General features: G+C 42.6%; 1 protein-coding gene across 6 annotated transcripts in view; it reads left to right on the top strand.

Annotated features, from left to right (window-relative positions):
* The window catches only part of ercc2 (excision repair cross-complementation group 2), a 47,099-nt gene extending 29,109 nt beyond the window's left edge, over positions 1-17,990 (top strand). For 3 of the 6 annotated variants that reach the window (XM_087984051.1, XM_087984053.1, XM_087984052.1), the window contains 8 exons: positions 1,228-1,291; positions 4,368-4,573; positions 5,892-5,984; positions 7,252-7,324; positions 10,455-10,525; positions 12,914-13,057; positions 14,394-14,537; positions 17,641-17,990. In XM_087984051.1, coding sequence (XP_087840177.1) covers positions 1,228-1,291; positions 4,368-4,573; positions 5,892-5,984; positions 7,252-7,324; positions 10,455-10,525; positions 12,914-13,057; positions 14,394-14,537; positions 17,641-17,733 — 888 coding nt within the window. In that variant the 3' untranslated portion in view covers positions 17,734-17,990. Of the gene's footprint in view, positions 1-1,227; positions 1,292-4,367; positions 4,574-5,891; positions 5,985-7,251; positions 7,325-10,454; positions 10,526-12,913; positions 13,058-14,393; positions 14,538-17,640 lie in introns of those variants that run through there. The other 3 variants (XM_043684065.2, XM_087984055.1, XM_087984054.1) reach the window with 3 other exon arrangements.
* The last annotated feature ends 6,223 nt before the right edge of the window (positions 17,991-24,213 follow it).

The following is a 24,213-nucleotide window of genomic DNA, read 5'->3' as shown; positions in this document are numbered from 1 at the left end:
CAGTGCCACAAGCAACAAATTAGTTTTCTCTGAGTATTTAAATCCCACTGTCAGAAGCATAGAGCAGGATGACCCCAACGTAGTTCTGCCAGTTATTCCAGGACTCAGTGCCATACCAGCTAGTGTGAGCATGTCTAATATGGCATGAGGCTTCTACACATTGTCAGTTTAAACAAGGCATTGATGGCCCTGCCTCTCTCAGCTCTCCCCATCCAAATATTTTCTGAGTGATTCCAGGGTAAACGTAGCTGTTCCGGGTTACACATTGGTATTCGCCCGCTGTGTGAGGAATTGTGAAAATACTGCTCCTTTAACAAGGTTATGTTGTCTTTGAGCTTTTTTTAAGAGGGGCCGTAAAGATGGAGGTTCCAGTATGTCTGGATTTATCTACTTGAAGAAACTTTTAAGTTTAAAAAAAACACTTGCTCAATGAAAGGGGAGTGGTCAGTTCTCCCACCTCAGCTTCCCTCTGGTTTGGTTTGTGTTGGTTTTAGCAAACTGTTTTGTTTGCAGCAACTGCTCCGGTTTTAGCTGGGAAGCTGCTGGACCCAAAGAAACAGCTCCAGGTTAATCCTCTCGCTCGCTCGCTCTCAGTCTCTGTGTGTCTCTCTCTCTCTCTCTCTGACATCTCTCATGTAAGAACCTGTGTTTGAGTTTACCTATTTTGCCAAGGGAGTGTTTATGGGGATGTTTCAGATATTTGGACCAGCATCATTTACGTTGCTAGAATCAATTGAGTTTTCAGATAAGGCCAGCTGCATCACTCCTGGTACATACACTCGCACCTGCTTAAAACATTTAGAAAAGATAGGGTCTGGGCTACCTTCTCGAACTGTTTTGAGATGGTCTAGCCTGGTCCATAAGAGAATTAATTCCTAGCTTTTCACTTCACACCTTGACTCTGTGCTGTCTTGCCCTGCTGCTCTGTATGCGCATTCAAGAGTGCATTGTATAATTACTTAAATTGAAGTAATGTATCCAGTCACAGGGAAGATGCAGGAGTAAAAATGCTTAGAGAGACAGTATAGACGCAATGGGCTGGATGGCCTCTTTCTAAACCCTAACAATTATGTGGTTCTTGAAAGTGATGGAGTTACCTTCTAACCACTTCGTCTAAATCTGTGTTTGTCCCTTTTATCTGGAATCTTTAAGGCTGTTTTGTTCCTCCTGTTTAAGTGTTCTCGCTACGGTTAAGTATCACTCCTCAGCTGCTTGTGTTCTTTTCAGATTGTGGGACGAGGCAATGACCAGGTGACGATCAGCTCCAAGTTTGAAACGAGAGAGGATATCGGTGAGTGAGTGGACGATCCCACTGTGAGCAGATGCATCTCTCTTAGGCCTGGATACAGCAGTCAAGAGCCCCTCCCAGTCCCAATTGAGACCTAGACAGTTGAATAGTCACCCTTATGTCACATCAAATATTTGTCCAAAGCAGAAGAAGGGATTTCCTGCAGAAGTAATCTACGTTGTTTAGACCAGTTCCTGTGGATCAGCCCACTGCTGACTACAGTACAACCTTGATTATTCGAATTTCGGATTATCCGAACAAGATCTCAAGGTCTCAATGCTTGGGTAAAATGTTATCCGAACATTCGATTATCCGAACCAAATACTCCCTGCCCGTGTCTTTCGGATACTCGAGGTTGCCCTGATTACAGAATTTAATGAATCTCTTTGCCAGTCAGGTGTGTGAAATCTTACCATTTAAATAATAATATGCCCATTTGTTTTTCTGGCCAAAATGGGCAACCTCACACTTATTCACATTAAACTCCATCTGTCAGATTCCGGCCCGTTCTCCTAGCCTCTCAATATCCATCTGTGAATTTTGCTATGTTACATTCTGTCCCTGCCTGCAGATAATTTATATACCATGTAAATAGTTGAGATACAAGAACTGAATCCTGTGGCACACCACTAGTTACAGTCGCCATCCAGAGAAGGACCCATTTGTCCTGACCACCTGCTTTCTCTCAGTCAGTCAATCTTCTGTTCAAGTCAATACTCTATCCTTGACCCCCAGGATCTAACCTTCTGGATTGGCCTTTTATGCAGCACCTTGTCAAATGCCTTCTGAAAGTTTAGATATACTACATCCACCAGATTTCCATTATCTGCCTTGCTAGTTACATCTTAAACTCCAGCAAGTTTGTCAAGCACAACCTGCCCTTCATAAAATTGTGTTGACTGATGAATTGAGCTTTGTTTTCCCAAGTGTTCAGTTATCACTTCTTTTATGATTGACTCCAGCAACTCCCTCACTTCAGAGGTCAAACTAACTGCTCTGTAGTTTCCCACTTTTGTCTATCTCCTTCTTTGAACAGTGGTGTCGCATTATTGTGGTAAAAACAATGACTGCAGATGCTGGAAACCAGATTCTGGATTAGAGGTGCTGAAAAACACAGCAGTTCAGGCAGCATCCCGAGTAGCAGTAAAATCGACGTTTCGGGGAAAAGCCCTTCATCAGGAATGCAGGCAGAGAACCTGAAGGGCTCCACTCTTCAGGCTCTCTGCCTGTATTCCTGATGAAGGGCTTTGCCTGAAACGTCGATTTTACTGCTCCTCGGATGCTGCCTGAACTGCTGTGCTTTTCCAGCACCTCTAATCCAGTGTCACATTATTAAGGCCAAGTCATTGTGTATATTTAAGATGGAGATGGATAGGTTCTTTATTGTCAAGGAGATCAAGGGGTATAGAGAGAATGGGGTTGAAAAACATTAGCCAGACTCAATGGGCTGAATGGCCTAATTTCTCTTCCTATGTCTTATGGTCTTATTAGTATGTTTTCAGTCTACTGGTACTTTTCCAGAATCCAGGGGATTTTGGAATATTGTAACTCATACATCCAGTATTTCTGTTGCCACTTCCTTTAATGCTGTAGGGTGCAGACCATCAGCCCCTTGAACTTAGCAGCCTTTAATCCCATCGGTTTAATTAACACCTTCTCTCTAGTCATAGTCATTTCACCAAATTCCTGTAGTAACTACAGTTTTGGGAAGAAATTATTATCTTTCACTGAAAACAGAGACAAAATATGAGTTTAGTGCCTCTGCCATTTCTGAGTTTCCCATATGACCTCACCATTTTCATTCTCTAAAGGGCCAACATTTACTTTTAATTCTCTTCCTTTTTATACACTTATAGAAGCTTTTGGTACCAGTACCTGTGTTTTCTGCAAGTTTCCTTTCGTAGTTTCTCTTTGCTCTTTTGATTTTGTTTTCCATAACACTTTGCTAATATCTAAAGTTCTCCCACTCCTTGAGAGTGGAACTACCTTTTGCTGTATGCTATGCCCTACATTTTTTGCCCTTGATGTGATCCCTGACTTCCTTGTTAAGCCATGGATGATTTTTCACCTTTCTACAGTTCCTCTTAGGAATATACTTTGATTGAGAGGTATTTAATATCTCCCCAAGCATTTGCCACAGTTCTTCAACTGTCCTGCCATTTAATAGTTTTGCTCAGTCCACTTGGACCAATTCCTTCCTCAGGCCTGTGTGATTACCTTTACCCAACACTAAAACTCTTGACTGGGACTTTGTCTTCACTCTTTCAATCTGCATTTGAAACACCACCATGTTGTGGTCACTCCTTCCAAGAGGATCCTTAACTATAAGATCATTTATCAATCCTTTCTAGTTACATAATAGGAAAACTAAAGTAGCCAGTTCTCTGATTGGCTGCGTGACATGTTGCTGTAAGAAACAGACCTGCGTACACTGAATGACCCTTTCTTCGAGGCTACCCTTGCCAAAGCGATTAATCCAATCAATGTGCATGTTCCAATCACCCATAGTTACTGTTGTACCCTTCTCACAAGCCCTCATTATTTCCTGGTTTATAATGTGCCCTACATTGGAAGTACTGTTCAGGGATTTGTAAGTTACTCCTACCAAGGGGTTCCTTCTCTTGCTTTTTATTTCTCCCCAAAAAGAAACTGAGAAAATGTGGAGGTTGTCAAACCTCGGGCAATGAGTCCAAGTAAGAGGCAGTGAATGTGCAAGGGGCAAGTGTCAGGCAACTGCAAGTCTACTGTTAGGTTTGCACCCATTCACTCAGTCTTTCCACTCAAACTGTTGTTCCTTCGAACTTTCTCCTGATGTGTCCAAAACCTCCGTCTTATCATTGGAACAGAAATAGACTATTCAATCCCTCCAATCAGTTCTCCTGCCCCTGCACACTCACTGCCTTTTGCTCTGACTCACTTCTCTTGAGGTTTGACAACCTCCACACTTTCTCAGTTGCTGACATTGGTTACAAGCCAATTGCTATTCTCCACTTTTCGTAATGAGGGCATTCATCTTTTGCTGGGGTTCCTCAGTAATTGCAACCTTTGATAATAACTGAGTTCTCTCTCTTGGCTCCAGCTGTGATTCGTAACTATGGTAACCTGTTGCTGGAGATGTCGGCCATTGTCCCAGATGGAATTGTGTCTTTCTTTACTAGTTACCATTACATGGAGAATATCGTAGCCTCCTGGTATGAACAGGTAAATGACGGGCTTTTCCTTCAGACTCACTCAACCTTCACAGCAACTGATGATTCAGGACATGACAAGTTCCAACAAGGACAGGTCTCTTGGCTCAAGAAGATTTGTTTTTAATATTCCTCATTGTAACTTGATAGCATGCCCCAGCTCAGTAACTGTTATGTGCAGCCATTGACAGGCATATCTCTATCCCAACTTGTGGTCTATCCTGAGTTATCCGATCTGTTGACAATGGCTTTGGCTTTGGGACAAATTAGGGACAGTAGACACAGTTCATTGTGTGGTGTTCATTACGATAAGATGCATGTATCTGTGTCAGACTGCCTGGCTATGCATGCATATGTACATTTGCACTGGCGTGTACATGATTGGATGTATGTGTTCTTCCTCCTGTATCTGTCTAGTTGCATGTTTGTGTTTTGTTGTTTGTCCTTTGCTTCCCTTGTTTGCCCTCCCTTCTCCTTTCCATCTCAACCTCCCCTTCTTGCCTGATCTGTTTATACTCTGAGCTGACTAATTATCTACTCCCAGATACCAAATTCAATAAAAGGAAAACAACCTTTAATCAGAAATGGAAAAAGTTGGAGATGTCACAGGATTTAAGTAAGTACAGAGGTGGATGGGGGAACAGCAGAAGAAGAGAAATTCTGTGATAGAGTGGAAGCAGGAGTGATTCATTAAGTGCTGGGATGAAGGTGCATGGCAAAATGAGATGGTGTTGGTAAAAGTAAAAGAACAAAATATATTCTGAGAATAGGGCTTCCCAACCCATGGGTTATGACCTACTCCCCCTCCCAGTGGGATTGCCAGCTCCAATGAAGCAATGGTTGTTGTGGGGTTCCAAGCAAGTGTGAACAGTGGGGCCCCTTTAATTGCTGAAACTTTTTTAAAAATGGTTGGCGAATGCTAACTGCCTGATCTTGCAGACTGAAATCCTGTCCGAAAGATCCAGTAGGAAGACAGGCTCCTTTTACTTATAAACACTGTGCATTAAACTGCTTTACCCCTCACTGCTATCTCAGGGTTCTCTCTCAAGTTATCGAGAGTGTTGTGTCTGAGCATTTTGTCCAGACTGCAGTAAACTGCCTAAACGAAAAATAATTTCTTGTTCCACAAGTTTTCACTTGAGTGGACAATGCAGGGCGGGGAAGGAGAGGATAGGATTGAATTCAAATAAAAAGCAAGTTTGTCCTTTTACATCTCTAACTTGTTCCAGTTCATTGACCAGGTCCTCAAAGCAAAATGCTAACTTTGATTCTTTCTGCACAGACACTGCCTGGCAAGCTCAGTATTTCCAGCATTGTCTGTTTTTGTGCCAAATAATATCACTTGTACCAGGAATAACATTTCTTTCTTGCTTTATGGGCTAAGAAAACTTTTTTTTTTCCCTTTTTCCTTTTAGGGAATTCTCGAAAATATTCAACGTAACAAACTTATATTTATTGAAACTCAGGATGCTGCAGAGACCAGTGTGGCCCTGGAGAAATACCAGGAGGTAAGTGAAACCAAAGTAGGGTTGAATTACCCAAGGCAAGACTGAAAATTCTGATGTTACCAGTATTGATAACTGACTGTCAATGGTCAAGGGAGTCAGTGTAACCTTGACCTCAAGAGCACACTGTCAATTCTGGTTTATACGCACCTAGACAGGTAAACAGGATGGTTACCTTAACATCTGACTGACATGATGGTCTCCTCCATCACTGTGGCACGCCCTCGGTGCTGACCCTCTAACTGTGCCGCGGTCCCTCGGCTCTGTCCTGGGGTTTGAGTCTGGTTTATACTGGAGTAATTAGTGCAGTGAACAATGTTCCCGCGTATGCAGCAATCTGCATGAACCTACGGAGGCCATGTTGAACATGGCCACGATCAAATGAAAGTGTGACTGATCAAAAATATTTCAAGGGCCTGACAGAGTGAGAGTTTTAGTGCACTGCACACAATGAGCAAAAATGTTACAGCTGAACACTTAACCACAGAAATCAGGAGGTGTCGTTTTCAACCCACAGTCTGTTTTTTTTTTGGAAAGTGGATTCTGATTGCTATCCAGAGACAGAAAATAGTTTGAGTACACATGGGTGTCTGATGAGGGCAGGTTGGGCACTGGATTAATGCCCTCCACTGGGTAGTTCCCCGGGGTCCCACTGGAAGACTTGTCACTTGGCTAATGATTACCTCCCAGCACGGAATCAGTCCCTTCAGATAAGGTAGTGAATTAAGCACCAGAAAGCAATCTGGAGGGAGTGCAGAGAAGATCACCAGGTTGGAGCAGTTTAGGTATGAAGAGAGGCTGGATCAAATTGGGTATTTTCTTTGGAGCAGAGAAGGCTGAGAGGGGACCAGACTGAGGTTCATAGATAGGGTGGATAGAAAACAGCTATTCCCCTTAGTTGAAGATCAATAATAAGGGAAATAATTTTAAGGTGAAAGACAGGAGATTTTAAGGGGATTTGAGGAAAAGATTTTTTTCACTGACAAATGGTGGGATTCTGGAGTGCACTACCTGGGAGGATAGTTGAGGCAAGAAAACCCCTCAATCTTTAAAAAGTACTTGGATGGACACTTGAAATATCATAATGTTCAAAGCTATGGGCCCAGTGCTGGAAAGTGGGGATAGTGTAGATAGGTCACTGCAGACTTGGTGAACTGAAGAGCCTATTCTGTGCTGAGTGACTGAATTAGCTGAGGCTGTATATTCCACAGTTGTGCTACAGTTCCCTCCCAACAGCTACTGCTCAGTAATGTTTCTGTTTCATTGGCAGGCATGTGAGAATGGACGAGGCGCCATCCTACTGTCTGTCGCTAGAGGAAAGGTCTCCGAGGGGATAGATTTTGGTCAGTGTCACGATTAATTTTTGTCACTTTGCTATGAGAGGTGTAATTGCAATGTGAATCGCTGCTTCATGAGCGTGGAGCGCGTTTGTTAAATTGTTCAACACATTGGCATGTAAAATTCAGGGAGTAGCAGAATCAGCCTACCAATTTCCATACCATCAGATTTACACATCAGTTCCTTTGTGTTATTGAGAATGAAAAGTGGACATAGGCAGATGGAATGCTGATCGAGTGCTCATTCCTGATCACCAATGAAGGGTGGCTTTACATAAGCTTTAATGCATGTCCTGTACAGTCACAGTCTACCTGATGATGCAAAGTTTCACCAGGACAGATAATTCTACTGAGATACTATTACTGCAGTAGGACTTTATCAAGCAATTCACCTTGGCATTAGGAAAGTTGGTTGTGTATTTGATGCAGTGAAATAATGTCACTTTTAGATTTTGGAAAATGCCAGTCTGACATCTGATTAGTCTGAGTATCTGTAAGAATAACTGAGGAAGATTCCTCTTCATATCTGTACAGTTGGATCAGAAACTTTGATAATTAAGTCAGCACTAATCCTTCGCTATAAAGTCTATAACCGATCCCACTGCCCCACTCATCCAAGATTTTGACAAACATTTGATTCCCTGCCACAGTATCAGGACAAAAGATCAGTGCTACTGACATTGTCAATGTCTGTCAGGAAGACAATATCAGCACTCGGTGTGTGGAGTACTGCAGACCTGGCACTCATATTCCCCAGTTTATGATGAACAGTCACTACTGCCTTCTTGCTGCACCTCTTATCTCACTGCCGTACTCCCCTCGCTGTCTCAGTTGGCTTCCCACTCTCTTCCATCACCATTCCCCTTGACTCCCTGCTTTCCTCATTATCTCGCTTGACTCTCCCCTCAATGCCTTTACCGCTCCCCTCGCTGCTTCCCTTCACTATCAGCCTTGACCCTTCCCTTGCTGCCTTGCTCCCTACTTCAGTTATTCATTGCTGCACTTAACGAAACGTGTCCCTTTAATGAAGAAGTGATGTTGTGAAACTTGAAAATGTTCAGAAAAGATTTACAAGGAGGTTGCCAGGGTTGGAGGATTTGAGCTACAGGGAGAGGTTAAATAAGCTGGGGCTGTTTTCCCTGGAGTCTCAGACGTTGAAGGGTGACCTTATAGAGGTTTATAAAATCACGAGGGGCATGGATAGGATAAATAGACAAAGTCTTTTCCCTGGGGTGGGGGAGTCCAGAACTAGGGGGCATAGGTTTAGAGTGAGACGGGAAAGAAACAATAGAGACCTAAGGGGTAACTTTTTCACGCAGAAGGTGACACACATCAGTGCTTTTTTTGATGTGGACACTCCCTGCGATATTGCACAGTGACTGCACATCACAGAATGCCCTCCTACAGTTATGGTGCAGTGTTTTAGCAAAGATGCACTGATTTCTGCCTCCACCATTTCCTGTTGTAAAGGATTAACCAGCTACTAAGCCAAGGTGTAACTAACCCCTTTCTGCTCACTCTGACAGTTTTAAATAATCTCTCATTGAATCAATAGCCAGTGGAAATATTTAGTTCTATTGAAACATTTTGTAGTTTTTAAGGATCATTATTAAATCTTTTCTGAGCCTTCTGTGCTCCTGTGTAAGCAGTATCAGTATCTCCAGCCTCTCCTTCATTGACAGTTGTGCCTTCAGCTGCCTGAGCCTTCCACTCTGGAATTCCCTCCCTGAAACTGTTGCACCTCTCTTTTTGCTTTTAGGATGCTCCTTTAAATCAGCTTTTAGTCACAAGAACAAAATAGAGCGGGGCGGGAGAATGGTGAAACTTGCTTCACCATTCAGTGGGACTGTGACTGATCATATACTTCAACAATATCCTTCTGCACTGTCCCTGTATCACTTAGATTTCTACAAATTAAAAACATCATCAGCCTCAGCTTGGGACTTATTCAAAGACTGAGCTTCCATATCCTTTAGGCAGAGAATGTCGAAGATTCATGGCCCTCTGGGTGAAGAAATTCCTCTCCATCTCAGTTATCAGTGGCTGGTCCAACACCCCTAGTCCAGAGGAACCGTCCTTCCTGTATCCAGCCTCTGGTTCTCTTTTAAGTATTTTATCTGTATGAATGAGATCACCTCTCATTCTTCTAAACTTCAGAGAATATTGGGTGCAATCTATTTTATCTTTCCTCATGGGGGAATCCCTTCCTCCTAGGAATCAGACTGGTGAAACTTTGCTGCACTCCCTCTCCTTAATTAAAGAAATAAAACTGCATACAATACTCTACGTCTGGTCTCTAAGGCTGTCTACAATTACAGTAAGGGACTTTTACTCCTATGCCCAAATCCTCTTGTAATAAAGGCCAAAATATCACTACGTACTGTACCTGCATGTTAATGTTCAGTGATACATTACAAAGGCATCAAAGGTCCTTTTGAACTTCAGCACCTCTTAATCCCTTAACCTTTAGGATATACTTTGACAAAGTGGATAACCTCACATTTCTACATATTGTATTGCATCTGGCAATTTTTTTTACTCTCCCACATGACCTGAAGCAGCATATCAAATGAGGCACATTGGATGTATGTGTGTAAGAGAGAGATGTACCAATTGACCTGTAATTGACTCCTTGATCTGCAGAATTTCCTTTGATTTTGTTACTAGTTGCGCAAGTTGCCAGATGTTTTTCAATGCTTTTCTTCTGTTCTGCCATCCCAGTCAATTAACTTCAGCTCACAGCGGCACAGTGACTCAGTGGTTAGCACTGCTGCCTCACAACACCAAGGACCTGGGTTCGATTCCCGCCTCAGGTGACAGAGTCTGTGTGGAGTCTGCACATTCTTCTCATGTCTGCGTGGGTTTCCTCTGGGTGCTCCAGTTTCCTCCCACAATCCAAAGATGTGCAAGTCAGGTGAATTGGCCATTCTAAATTGCCTATAGTCTTAGGTGCATTAGTCAAGGGTAAATATAGGGTAGGGGAATGGGTCTAGGTGGGTTACTCTTCGGAGATTTGGTGTGGACTTGATGGGCCGAAGGGCCAGTTTCCTCACGGGAGGCAATCTAATCTAATCTAATCATTCCAGTGTTTCAATTCGTGTTCATTGATATTTACTTCCTCTATATTTTCTGACAGTCCATCATTACGGGAGAGCTGTGATTATGTTTGGTGTTCCTTATGTCTACACTCAGAGCAGGATTCTAAAGGTAGGTATCCTCTGTCCAGGGTAATATCTGTTTGTGGTGTTTGGTGATGTGGGTGATAACCTGATAAACATTGGGAGACTCAAGTGCATAGCCAGCACCAGCAACACGGACAGAATCAATGTATGGAAAAAAAAACAGGACTTTTCAGAGGTGCTGATAAACAAACCACTGAGAACACCAGTGATTGTTTGTATCTTATTACTTTTAATTTAGGTGGTGAATATTTTTTATTATCAATTAGAGCACTCCGAATCAGCTCCAAACAGATGATTAGATACAGAGTAAAGCTTCCTTTATTCTCTCCCAATAAGTCATCCTAGAACAGGGACAGCACAAAGTTAGATACAGAGTAAAGCTCCCTCTGCACTGTCCCCCTTAAACTCTCCCAGGGCAGGGACAGCACAGGGTTAGCTACAGAATAAAGCTCCCTCTGCACAGTCGCCGTCAAACACTCCCAGAACAGGGACAACAGAAAGAAGTGTATATCTGGATGAGGAGAAAGAAGGCATCAATAGGTCTTCAGACACCTGTGATAGGTTAGGGTTAGTACATCGATTATTTGGCTGCGTGGGTACAGACAGTTACCACATTTTTACAAAGAACTGTAAAAGCACAGATTTCAAAAGTGTTTGTGATTTCTAACATATATACATTAATAATTGAATGTTAGAGGTTCCTGTGCTGTTTTGTTTTCGCTGGTACTTGGAAGTGATGTTAATTTTCAGTTTTTTTTAAAATATTCATTAACGAAGACGTGGGCATCACTGGTGAGGCCAGTCTTTGTTACCCATCACTGATTACATTTGAGAATGTAGAGGCAAGTTAAAATAGGGTCACATTGGAAAATAGTTTTTGAAATATTGCCATCATCATCTGCTGTGCTTTACACCTAATTCAGTGAAGTGATGTTCTGTTGTTAGTGCGGACTTCATCCTATATGACAGGGTCTAACTGTACTGAAGGCTGAAATGCTGAGGCCACTAATTTGATTTGATACAAAATGGGCTGGCCCTCAGTTTTAAGGGTAATAGAAGGTAAGCAAGGAAGAAAACTAATGTTTCCACCTACATGAAGTCTAATAATTCTACCCAGCTGAAGTAGCCTAAAAGCATTTTCATCTCGTTACAGGCCACAAAAAGTGCTATAATTACATGATTCTCTGTCATAAAAAAAAATCAGAGTCTTTTTGTTTTTAACCATGCTCAGCCCTGCACAAGCAGTCACCCAGCTATGTGTTTCAGCAGGAATGACAGAAAGATGGGTCGCTTCGATCTCCACTGTTTGCAGTTTGTGTACTCGGGGGTGTCCACAATTGATTTCAGTGGCCCTATGGTCACGAATGGAAATGTTATTCAGGATTTCTGCTCCTTGTCTCAATGTGATGTCATGTGTATGCTGTGCACCAGACTACTTAGACCAGTTACTGAAGTAGAAATTGAGAAAGTGGTGCTGGAAAAGCACAGCAGGTCAGGCAGCATCCGAGGAGCAGAAGATTTGATATTTTAGGCATAAGGACACTCACTTTCTTCCAGATACTGAAGTATCTTAGAGGCCAGTTTAAACCATTCAGCCCCTTCAAGCCTGCTGCACCATTTAATAAGATTATAACTGGTCTGGCTGTGGCCTCAACTGTCTCCCCCACTGACACCTCAGTCACCTGCCCCCCCGCCTTATTTCCCAAGAGCAGGTCAAGTTCTGCACCTTCTCTAGTAGGTACATCCACATACTGAATTAGAAAATTTTCTTGTGCACACTTAACAAATTCCTCTCCATCTAAAGCCTTAACACCATGGCAGTCCCAATCTACCATTACCACTATTATTCTTACAGATAGCTGAGATCTCCTTACAAGTTTGTTTCTCAATTTCCCTCTGACTATTAGGGGGTCTATAATACAATCCATTTAATAAGATTACAGCTGGTCTGGCTGTGGCCTCAACTGTCACTGTATACCTGTCACTGATTATTCTTGAGTCCCTTATTAGTCAAGAATCTGTCTGTGTCTAGCTTTAAAAGTATTCAATAAACCTATTTACACCTTCTGATAAATATTTCTCCTTACCTCCATTTTTTGATTATTTATTTTAAATGGGTGATCTATTATTTTTAATGCAAAAACAAAATGTTCCAGATGCTGGAAATCTGAAATGAAACAAATTAATGGGGAAACTCAATTTGTCAGGCAGTATCAATAGGGGCTGGAGGAGGTGACAGGAGATGAGGGAGGGTTATAGTGGCTGGAGAAGATCACAGGAGATGCTGAAAGTAGAGAAGATGATGGACAGAGCAAAGGGCAAAATCTGGAAGTGAGTTCTATTATGCAAAAACAAATTTAAGAACTGCCTTGATATTTCTGAACTTCATTGATGGAGTCTCTGTAATCTACAGGCACGTTTAGAATACATCCGGGATCAGTTCCAAATCCGAGAGAATGATTTCCTGACTTTTGATGCCATGAGGCATGCTGCTCAATGTGTAGGAAGAGTCATTCGTGGAAAAACTGATTACGGGCTCATGATTTTTGCAGACAAGGTAATTTGAAACCAGTCTTAGTAAATATGCAATTTGCCTGTGATTACTGATCAAACTGAATTAAAAATGGACTGTGTGGCTTTTTCAGGAGCATTGTTTGTTCAGCTGCAAGATAATCTATTTCTGTGCTGTTTAAATCCAAGTGACCCAGGAGATTTATAACTTAGGGTTTAACCGGCCTTATTATTGTATGAGATCGAGCAGCAAAGTGTTCAGAATAATCACTCATATCAACATTTTTGTTCTAGTTGGATGTCACCAGCAAAGCTGGTATTAATTGTTCATTTCCAATTACCCATGAGAAGACAGTGGTGAACTGCCACCTTGAACTGCTGCTATCCATATGGGAAAGGTATCTCTACAAACAGACAGCATCATAAATCCATGGTCATAGTGTGTGTTGATTTGAATAAATGCAGATTAAATTGCTTCGCTCAGGGTTATTTAGAGTTTGGCTTGTGCTAAGTATCAGAGACTGCATGGTGGAGAATAGCCTCGGATTGTGACACCATAATAAGAACCTTTATTTCACAACCTTGAACTCCTCCCACAAGAATTTGTGGATTTTCTATGCTATTTGCCTCTACAAGCGGTTGCTATGCAGTTTGCTCACCATGTACAACACTGCCATCCATGTCAACTCCCAAATATCCCAAGCTATTAATGGTAACAGAACTGAGCACCTCAGCTTCTCATCTGGAATTTAAGTACAGATGCTTCGTCAGAGTTCAGAGCAGATCTTTCCAAACATCCAGACACAGAAACATTAACCAGTTAAAGAAAGTAGAAATGCACCGTGGGGACTGTAGGTTGCAGAGAACCATAGGACTGTACTCTAGCATTCTCCGTTTCTCTTCTTTCCTCCCCCTCTCGACCCATGAACTAGTTTCTGTCTGCTGTGGACCATGTGTAAGCTGCACTTTGGGCTACATGTGAGCTCTATAACAAATTGCTTGCAAACTCTGCCATGTGCCACATGCATACTCTCCCATGCACCATGTCCATGCTGTACTGAGAGAAATGTGTACCGTACTGCAGGCTGCATGCACACTACTGAGGGTAACATAAGCTATACAACAGGTAGTATTCATACTGTACTGAGGGTAACCGGCTACGTGCATACTGTATCACAGGCTGAGGGTAATGTACACTACTGCAGGCCACATGCATACTGTACTGAGGCTAAATATAGAGTAATGTGGCTACACGTACTAAACAACGAGTGACCGTGCTGTGTTTTGGCCCCCATCTCAAAGACTGTCCACTGGGTTAAGGGCCATGTGCCCTCCCTGGGTCCACCACATTATCACTGATTCAAAGTGCTTTCTCTGGACAGCGCTTTGCTCGAGCTGATAAACGGGGGAAGCTGCCTCGCTGGATTCAGGAACACATCACAGACAGTAACCTCAATCTCACCGTGGATGAAGCAGTGCAAATAGCCAAGCACTTCCTGCGACAGATGGCACAGCCTTTCCAACAGGTCAGCTACAGAATTTACATTGGCTCCTGCTTACTCTTCAACTTTCCTGTCTGTCTATCTCATTCTCTCTGTCTGTCTGTATCCTGCTTTTGCACTCCTCATAGAGTCATAGAGATGTACAGCATGGAAACAGACCCTTCGGTACAACCCGTCCATGCCGACCAGATATCCCAACCCAATCTAGTCCCACCTGCTAGCACCCGGCCCATATCCCTCCAAACCCTTCCATTTCATATACCCATCCAAATGCCTCTTAAATGTTGCAATTGTACCAGCCTCCACCACATCCTCTGATAGCTCATTCCATACACGTACCAAACCTCTGCGTGATAAAAGTTGCCCCTTAGGTCTCTTTTATATCTTTCCCCTCTCACCCTAAACCTATGCCCTCTAGTTCTGGACTCCCCGACCCCAGGGAAAAGACTTTATCTATTTATCCTATCCATGCCCCTCATAATTTTGTAAACCTCTAGAAGGTCACCCCTCAGCCTCCGACGCTCCAGGGAAAACAGCACCAGCCTGTTCAGCCTCTCCAACCCTGGCAACATCCTTGTAAATCTTTTCTGAACTCTTTCAAGTTTCACAACATCTTTCCAATAGGAAGGAAACCAGAATAGCATGCAGTATTCCAACAGTGGCCTAACCAATGTCCTGTACAGCCACAACATGACCTCCCAACTCCTTTACTCAGTACTCTGACCAATAAAGGAAAGCATACCAAACGCCGCCTTCACTATCCTATCTACCTGGGACTCCACTTTCAAGGAGCTATGAACCTGCACTCCAAGGTCTCTTTGTTCAGCAACACTCCCTAGGACCTTACCATTAAGTGTATAAGTCCTGCTAAGATTTGCTTTCCCAAAATGCAGCACCTCGTGTTTATCTGAATTAAACTCCATCTGCATTTCTCAGCCCATTGGCCCATCTAGTCCAGTTCCTGTTGTAATCTGAGGTAACCCTCTTCGCTGTCCACTACCCCTCCAATTTTGGTGTCATCTGCAAACTTACTAACTTTACCTCTTATGCTCGCATCCAAATCATTTATGCAAATAACAAAATGTAGACGACCCAGCACCGATCCTTGTGGCACTCCACTGGTCACAGGCCTCCAGTTTGAAAAACAACCCTCCACCACCACCACCACGTCTTCTACCTTTGAGCCAGTTCTGTATCCAAATGGCTAGTTCTCCCTGTATTTCATGAGATCTAAGCTTGCTAATCAGTCTTCCATGGGGAACCTTTTCGAACACCTTACTGAAGTCCATATAGATCACATCTACCGCTCTGCCCTCATCAGTCCTCCTTGTTACTTCTTCAAAAAAACTCAATCAAGTTTGTGAGACATGATTTCCCACTCACAAAACCATGTTGACTATCCCGAATCAGTCCTTGCCTTTCCAAATACATGTACATCCTGTCCCTCAAAATTCCCTCCAACAACTTGCCCACCACCGAGGTCAGGCTCACTGGTCTATAGTTCCCTGGCTTGTCTTTACTGCCCTTCTTAAACAGTGGCACCATGTTTGCCAACCTCCAGTCTTCCGGCACCTCACCTGTGACTATCGATGATACAAATATCTCAGCAAGAGGCCCAGCAATCACTTCTCTAGCTTCCCACAGAGTTCTCGGGTACACCTGATCAGGTCCTGGGGATATTTCCACTTTTAACCATTTCAAGACATCCAGCACTTCCTCCTATTAGATTAGATTACTTACAGTGTGGAAACAGGCCCTTCGGCCCAACAAGTCCACACCGACCCGCCGAAGCGTAACCCACCCATTCCCGTACATTTACCCCTTTACCTAACACTACAGGCAATTTAGCATGGCCAATTCACCTGACCTGCACATCTTTTGGACTGTGGGAGGAAACCGGAGCACCCGGAGAAAACCCACGCAGACACGGGGAGAATGTGCAAACTCCACACAGTCAGTCGCCTGAGTCGGGAATTGAACCCGGGTCTCTGGCGCTGTGAGGCAGCAGTGCTAACCACTGTGCCACCGTGCCGCCCACTGTAATCTGGGCATTTTGCAAGATGTCACCATCTATTTCCCTACAGTTTATATCTTCCATATTCTTTTCCGCAGTAAATACTGATGCAAAATATTCATTTAGTATCTCCCCCGTTTTCTTGGCTGCACACAAAGGCCGCCTTGCTGATCTTTGAGGGGCCCTATTCTCTCCCTAGTTACCCTTTTGTCCTTAATGTATTTGTAAAAAACCCTTTGGATTCTCCTTAATTCTATTTGCCAAAGCTATCTCATGTCCCCGTTTTGCCCTCCTGATTTCCCTCTTAAGTAGACTCCTACTTTCTTTATACTCTCCTAAGGATTCACTCGATCTATCCTGTCTATACCTGACATATGCTTCCTTCTTTTTCTTAACCAAACCCTCAATTTCTTTAGTCATCCAGCATTCCCTATACCTACCAGCCTTTCCTTTCACCCTAACAGGAGTATACTTTCTCTGGATTCTTGTTATCTCATTTCTGAAGGCTTCCCATTTTCCAGTCGTCCCTTTACCTGCGAACATCTGCCTCCAATCAGCTTTCGAAAGTTCTTGCCTAATACCGTCAAAATTGGCCTTTCTCCAATTTAGAACTTCAACTTTTAGATCTGGTCTATCCTTTTCCATCACGATTTTAAAACGAATAGAATTATGGTCGCTGGCCCCAAAGTGCTCCCCCACTGACACCTCATATTTCCTTTTGTTCTTTGCTGATGTATAAGTTCTTTCGTTTACTGTTCTGTTTTTTTCTTCTCTCTCTCATTAATTCCTGTTCTATTTCTCCCACAGGTTTTTTTCTTTCCTATCTTCTCTCCTCTGTCTCTCTTTTTCAGTTTTCTACATCGATATCTCTCTTTCCCCAACACCAACCCCAACTCTAGTGCTTTCACCACATGCTTTCTGTCCCCCAGTCTCCTCTTGTACTTCGAGTGCTCTGGATAATATTTAAATGAAGGATACATGTCAGCCAGGACACTTGGGAGAATTTCAATACTTTTCCTGTGTTAGCTTCTGAGAAACTGTCATTGTGGTCCTAAAAAGTATTTTATTTATGATTTGTTTAACATTTTCTGTTTTTCCTGATTCTAACCCCAGGAAGATCAGTTGGGATTGTCACTGCTCTCACTAGATCAGCTCGAATCCGAGGAGATACTAAGCAGAATCCAGCAGATTTCTCACCAAGTGTGAAGGGAGGATGGGCAGCACCTGTTTGAATACCAACACAGAGCCTTCCACTCCAGTATTTGCATCAGTTTGATCTCCTACCTTCTGCAAGAAACAGGATTTGAATGGTAGCTCGATGCTATTAGTAGTGGGAGCGGAAAGGAAGGGTCAATCTGTGACCTCCGTGGGTACTGACCAATGGGAGATCTTCCCGTGTCCAAGTATTGATTGTAAAATATTAGCAACTGACCTCACAGTTGATAAACAAGATTTTGTACTAATCATTGAACCTGTGTGTTCTTTTCACATTGCCTCAAGCTTTGACATTGATCACTGATGTACAGGGGTAAGGAGACTGGTTTTACACAGAGCAAGAGATCATGATGATGACAAATTGAAAAGGTATTAATGCAGTGCGGCTCTGTCAGCGAGTCAGTGCTGAGGGAGTGCTGCACTGTTGGAGGGTCAGTGCTGAGGGAGTGCTGCACTGTCAGAGGGTCAGTGCTGAGGGAGTGCCGCAGTGTCAGAGGGTCAGTACTGAGGGAGTGCTGCAGTGTTGGAGGGTCAATACTGAGGGAGTGCCACACTGTCAGAGGGTCAGTGCTGAGGGTGTGCCGCAGGGTCAGTGCTGAGGGTGTGCCGCACTGTCGAAGGGTCAGTGCTGAAGGAGTGCCGCAGTGTCGGAGGGTCAGTGCTGAGGGAGTGCCGCAGTATCGGAGGTTCAGTGCAGAGCAGGATGATGCTGTGGATTGCAGTTGGAAGAAGAGCAGGAAATTTCTTCTTGAGACTCTAAGCTAATCATTGATCCTTAACCTACTCAATATAAAGAAAATACAAGTAAATTGCTTTTTCAATTGGAGTGTTTGGGATGTTCAATGGTGAGAAGGGAGGAGATAAAAGGCTGAGTGTTATGCCCGCAGTTCAAGTATGTAAAATGGCAAAAGATAGGGAGGGGATTCTTGGGGTCTTTGAGATCCCTACCCAGACTGATAACATTTAGAGAGTTAATATCCCAGTGATCAATGCAAAGAATTACACAACACGATTTCACAATGTAAAACTTGTGTAGCAAAATAAGCTAAAATCAACATTAACTAAATATTACTTGGGCAATTTATACCCTAAACTTCAGAAAAGGTACACGGCATTAACTTAATAACACAACTGAAATCTCCACATGCCATTTATAAATTTATATCTAATTTACACTTGGGTATAAATTACCCAAGTAATATTTAGTTGATGTACAAGGGTGTATCTTCTGGTAGGAGCTGAAAATGTGTTGCTGGAAAAGCGCAGCAGGTCAGGCAGCAGCCAAGGAACAGGAGAATCAACGTTTCGGGCATAAGCCCTTCTTCAGGAAGGAGGGCTGGGCTCATGCCCGAAATGTTGATTCTCCTGTTCCTTGGATGCTGCCTGACCTGCTGCGTTTTTCCAGCAACACATTTTCAACTTTGTATCTTCTGGTATCCTTTAAAAGTAAGTCCCTCCTCCTGATTCTCTGAGCAGGATGGAATTCCAGTAGCAAGGCACCTTGTAGTGACTCCAGCATGCCTGACTCTCTGATATGTCTCATCTACTCAAATATGACATCTATTCTGACCACCACTCTTTGTGGCTGATCTCCCACCAAGGTCTTTCTCCTGTTTGGCATAGCAGCTCCTGCTTATTGATATCTTCCCCAAACCCTTCTGCCTAAAGAGCTGAGGGAGCCTAGGCACAGCAAAACCACCTCTGATCTTTTTATTAAGCTGTCAAAATTTCCCTCTTCCTTCCAACAAGTTTGGCCTCTGTCGACATGTCAACCAGGTTTCTGTACATTTTGTAGAAGGTTCAGTGCCACTTTCTAAACTTTCTATTTTACCTAGAATTAAAGGAGACAGTTTAAAATATAACTGTTTTATAAAATAACACATGTTCTTAACAACTGAGACCAAGAAGAGCACTGATGCTCCAATGGGAATGATCCCTGTGGGTTGCTGAGGAGAGGAAATGGGAAGACCCATCTGGTGCTCATGCCAGGCTGGAGACGGCAGAGTCACATCTTTGACCACATTTAACAGGAATTTCTGGGAGGTGGCACTGGTCCTTGGCTTTGAGATTGTTGCCATTCCTTTCTCTGGTTCCTTTTTTTGACTTTTGTCAATGGATGTTCTTAAAGAATTGTGACTTGTGTGACAGTGGTGCTCCTTTAACAAGGTTATGCTGTCCTTGGCTTTCTTTTCAGAGAGGTTGTAATAGCAGTGATTTCAAAAATTCCAGTTTTGAAGAGTTTTGGGGCCAATTTGATTGTAGCTAACAGATACTGCCTCAGGCAAAACACTTTCAAATTTAAAAAATCACTTGTACAATGAAATGGAAGTGGCCAGTTCTCCCAGCTCAGTTTTCCTCTGGTTTGATTTTTAACAAGTTGCGTTGTGAAACTGCTGGACCCAAAAAAAGCAGCTCCATGCTGATCCTCTCTCTGACATAGCTCCTTTAAGAACCTGTGTTTGATTTTTCCATTTTTTACCAAAGGATGTTGCAAGTATTTTGAACAGTTTCATTAGTTTGGGATAACCTGTTGGGTTTTCGGAGAGGTTTAGTTATTCTACATTCTGTTCTGTTTTGTTTGTGTTTCATTCAATAATCTTGTAAATCAATTCTGTTTTTAAAACTAAGTGGCTTGACCAGCTGCATCGCTCCTGGAATATCTGCTAAACACCTGCTTAAAACAACTAACAAATTAGGGTGTGGGCTATTTTCTTGATATGTTTTGAGGGGTCTAACCTGGCCTGGTCTACAACAGATTTGAGGGCTCTTTCGCAGGATTTGTTCTATGTTTCCAAATTGGAATTGTGATTGCTGGACTCGAGGGCAGCAAGTGGTGAGTGTTAGTGTCTTTTGTTCTGGTTGAATTTGGATGGCTTAAATAGTGCTTGGGATTGCAATGGCTCTTTCAGTTACTAAGAGTTTTCTGGGTGGGGTGGGGGAGCAGAATGAAGTGATCTTGGGGGTTTTATGGAAGGTGATAAATGCCAAGCTGCTAGAATTAGCAGACAATCTGGAGTTGGAGCTGTCTCATTCTGTAAGGAAAGGAGAGATAATTATAGCAGTAGCTCAGCATTTAAATATGCAGGAAACGCCATCAAAATCTTTAGAGATGGCTATAATTCAATTGAAAATGAGTTAGAGGCAAAAGACAAGGAAAGGGCAACATAAATGAAACAGTTTGAATTATGATTAAAAGCAGAGGAAAGGAAGTTTGAATTTCAGAAATTGGCACTTAGACAGGAAAGTCAGCTTAAAAGGATGGAGATGAAGATAAACCTAGTGAGGATGAGCAAACCCATGGTAGTCAAAGGCCTGGTGAGAAACTGTTAAAATATATTCAAGCATTGCCTCAATTTGATGAGAAGGACGTGGAAGCCTTTTTCATCTCATTTGAAAAGGCAGTTAATCAAATGTGGTGGCCAGTTACTGTATGGGTGTTGATCCAAACAAAACTTGTAGATAGTGATGATGAGAGTACCTCACTAACACTATCAGAGGGGGGTATCTGGGGTGTATGAGGAGGTGAAGAAAGTCATTTTATGTGTATATGAGCTTGTATGGAAAATGTTTCAGGAATCTGAGGGACCCTGGTCAAACCTGCATTGAGTTTGAAAGGATTAAACAAAGTCATTTTGATAGGTGGATACGGGCATTAAAAATATAGCAAATCTATGACACTCTTAGATAGACGATTATTTTCAAGGAGTTCAAAAAATCACTTCCTGAAGTAGTGAGAACTCATGGAAAAGCAGAGAGTTAAAACTGCAAGATTAGCAGCTGAAATGGCTGATGATTATGAGTTGGCCCATAAGTCAAAGGTTAGCTTCCAAAATCAATTTCAGTCTGTGAGGGATAGAAATTGGGAAAAAGAAAATTCCTCACTTGGAAAGGGAAAGGTACACCTCGATGAAGATCATAAGGATAACTTACCACAGGGTAAAAAGGAAACCCTTGAAGGGGAAAGAGAAGTTAAAAAGCTCCGATTTTTTCACTGCAATAAAGTAGGCCACATGAAATCAGTGTTGGTGGGTTAGGAAAAGCACTGGGAAGCCAGATGTAGGAAACCAGGATAAGCCAGTGAATTCTGTTGGAGTGGTAACAGAAAGCACAGTGGAGGCTAGAAAGTTGCACCAGAATGTACAACCTGGTCAGAGGTTTGTAAAGGAGGAAGTGCCAGATCATCTTAAACCATATACCTGCAAAGGTAAAGTTTACTCGTATAGGCCGGGAGCAGCAGGTAAAAAGGTTACAATATTAAGAGATACAGGATCCTCTCAATCTTTGATGTTGAAAGCTGAGATATGTATCGGACTATTGCCCGAAAAGGTACTAGTAACAGGAATTCGCGGTGAGACAAGAAGTGCTCAATTATATAACGAGAGGTTAGAGTGTCCAGAGAAGAGTGGAAAAGTCGTGGTAGGAGTACTGGACAAACTCTCAGCTCCAGGAATATAATTTGCCCTTGCTAATGATATAGCTGATTCACTGGTAGGAGTGCTGTCTACTGTGGTTGAAAAGCCCGTGAAAACTCAGACAACTGAACTATTGCAGAACACAGTTCTTGGAATTTTTCCTGACTGTGTGGTAACAAGGTCGCAAAGTCACAGGTTGAAACAGGAGCGATCAAAGAGTACAGATAAGAAAGTTGAAGTGGAGTTAGCAGGGACGCTGTTTGATCAGATAGTTGGCACAAGCCAGGAGCAGATAGATGACACAGCAGACGTCTTTAAATCAGATAAATTAACTGAGTTACAGCAGAAAGATTAAAAACTTAAAACTGAAAGCAATTGTTATCAAAAGGCATACATGGAAAAAAGAATCCAAATGTATCCCTGAATGTTACTACCTTAAAAATGATGTCTTAATGAGAAAATGGAGACCATCACATGTTCAGTCAGGTGAGAAATGGGCAGAAGGTTATAGAAAGAAGGTGTTACGGGTAGTGCACAAGCTACCACGAGCGGGTCATATAGGAGTGAGGAAAACACAAGCTAAAATACAAAAACATTTTTACTGATGTGGATTGCATAAGGATGTAGTTGAATTTTGCCAGACGTGTCATACATGTCAGGTAACCACAGGTAGTAATAAAACCTGCACCTTCAATACCTATTCCTGCATTTGAGGAACCTTTTACAAGAGTCTTCATTGATTTTTTAGGAGCCTACCTAAAACAAAAAGTGGGAATCCGTATTTGTTAACAATAATGGATGTGTCCACTAGATTTCCAGAGGCCATTTCAATAATTAGTATCACAACTAAAAGGATTGTAGAGGAATTACTCAATTCTTTCAGAGATACAATCAGATCAAGGGTCAAACTTCATATCGAAATTATTCAAGTAAGTTATGGACAGCTTCAAATCTACTGCGTTCCATCCAGAGTCACAGGCAATGCTAGAAAGGTGGAATCATACATTAAAGATCATGTTGAAAGCTTATAGTCCAGAGTATTCAGATGATTTGTACGTTTTGCAATCAAAGATACACCAAATGAATTGACCAAATTTAGTCCGCTTAAATTAGTTTTTGGACATCAAGTGAGAGGACCGCTAAAATTGATTAAGGAGACATTGATAAGTCACAATCCAGAGGCAACATGTTTAAACTATGTGTCACATTTTAGGGATCAATTAAATAGCATGGGAGAGTTGGCTAGATAGCATTTATATATAAAGTCATAGAGATGTGCAGCACAGAAACAGACCCTTTGGTCCAACTTGTCCATGCCAACCAGATATTCCAACCCAATCTAGTCCCACCTGCCAGCACCTGGCCCATATCCCTCCAAGCCCTTCCTATTCATATACCCATCCAAATGCCTCTTAAATGTTGCAATTGTACCAGCCTCCACCACATCCTCTGGCAGCTCATTCCATACACGTACCACCCTCTGCGTGAAAACGTTGCCCCATAGGCCTCTTGTATATCTTTCCTCTCACCCTAAACCTATGCCCTCGAGTACTGAACACCCCCACCCCAGGGAAAAGACCTTGTCCATTTATCCTATCCATGCTCCTAATGATTTTATAAGGTCACTCCTCGGCCTCTGATGCTCCAGGGAAAACAGCCCTAGCCTATTCAACCTCTCCCTATAGCTCAAATCCTCTAACCCTGGCAACATCCTTCTAAATTTTTTCTGAACCCTTTCAGGTTTCACATCTTTCCGATAGGAAGGAGACCAGAATTGCACACAATATCCCAACAGTGGCCTAACCAACGTCCTGTACAGCCGTAACATGACCTCCCAACTCCTGTACTCAATGCTCTGACCAATAAAGGAATGCATACCAAATGCCTTCTTCACAATCCTACCTACCTGCGACTTCATTTTCAAGGAGCTATGAACCTGCACTCCAAGGTCTCTTTGTTCAGCAAAACTCCCTAGGATCTTACCATTAAGTGTATAAGTCCTACTAAGGATTGCTTTCCCAAAATGCAGCACCTCGCATTTATCTAAATTAAACTCCAT

This window comes from Chiloscyllium plagiosum, unplaced genomic scaffold (genome assembly GCF_037043375.1).
Source record: "Chiloscyllium plagiosum isolate Xiang-an unplaced genomic scaffold, Cpla_swu_hap1 HiC_scaffold_47, whole genome shotgun sequence".
NCBI lineage: Eukaryota > Metazoa > Chordata > Chondrichthyes > Orectolobiformes > Hemiscylliidae > Chiloscyllium > Chiloscyllium plagiosum.
Note: the sequence above shows the minus strand (reverse complement) of the source record. Positions and strands in the feature narration are given on the sequence as shown.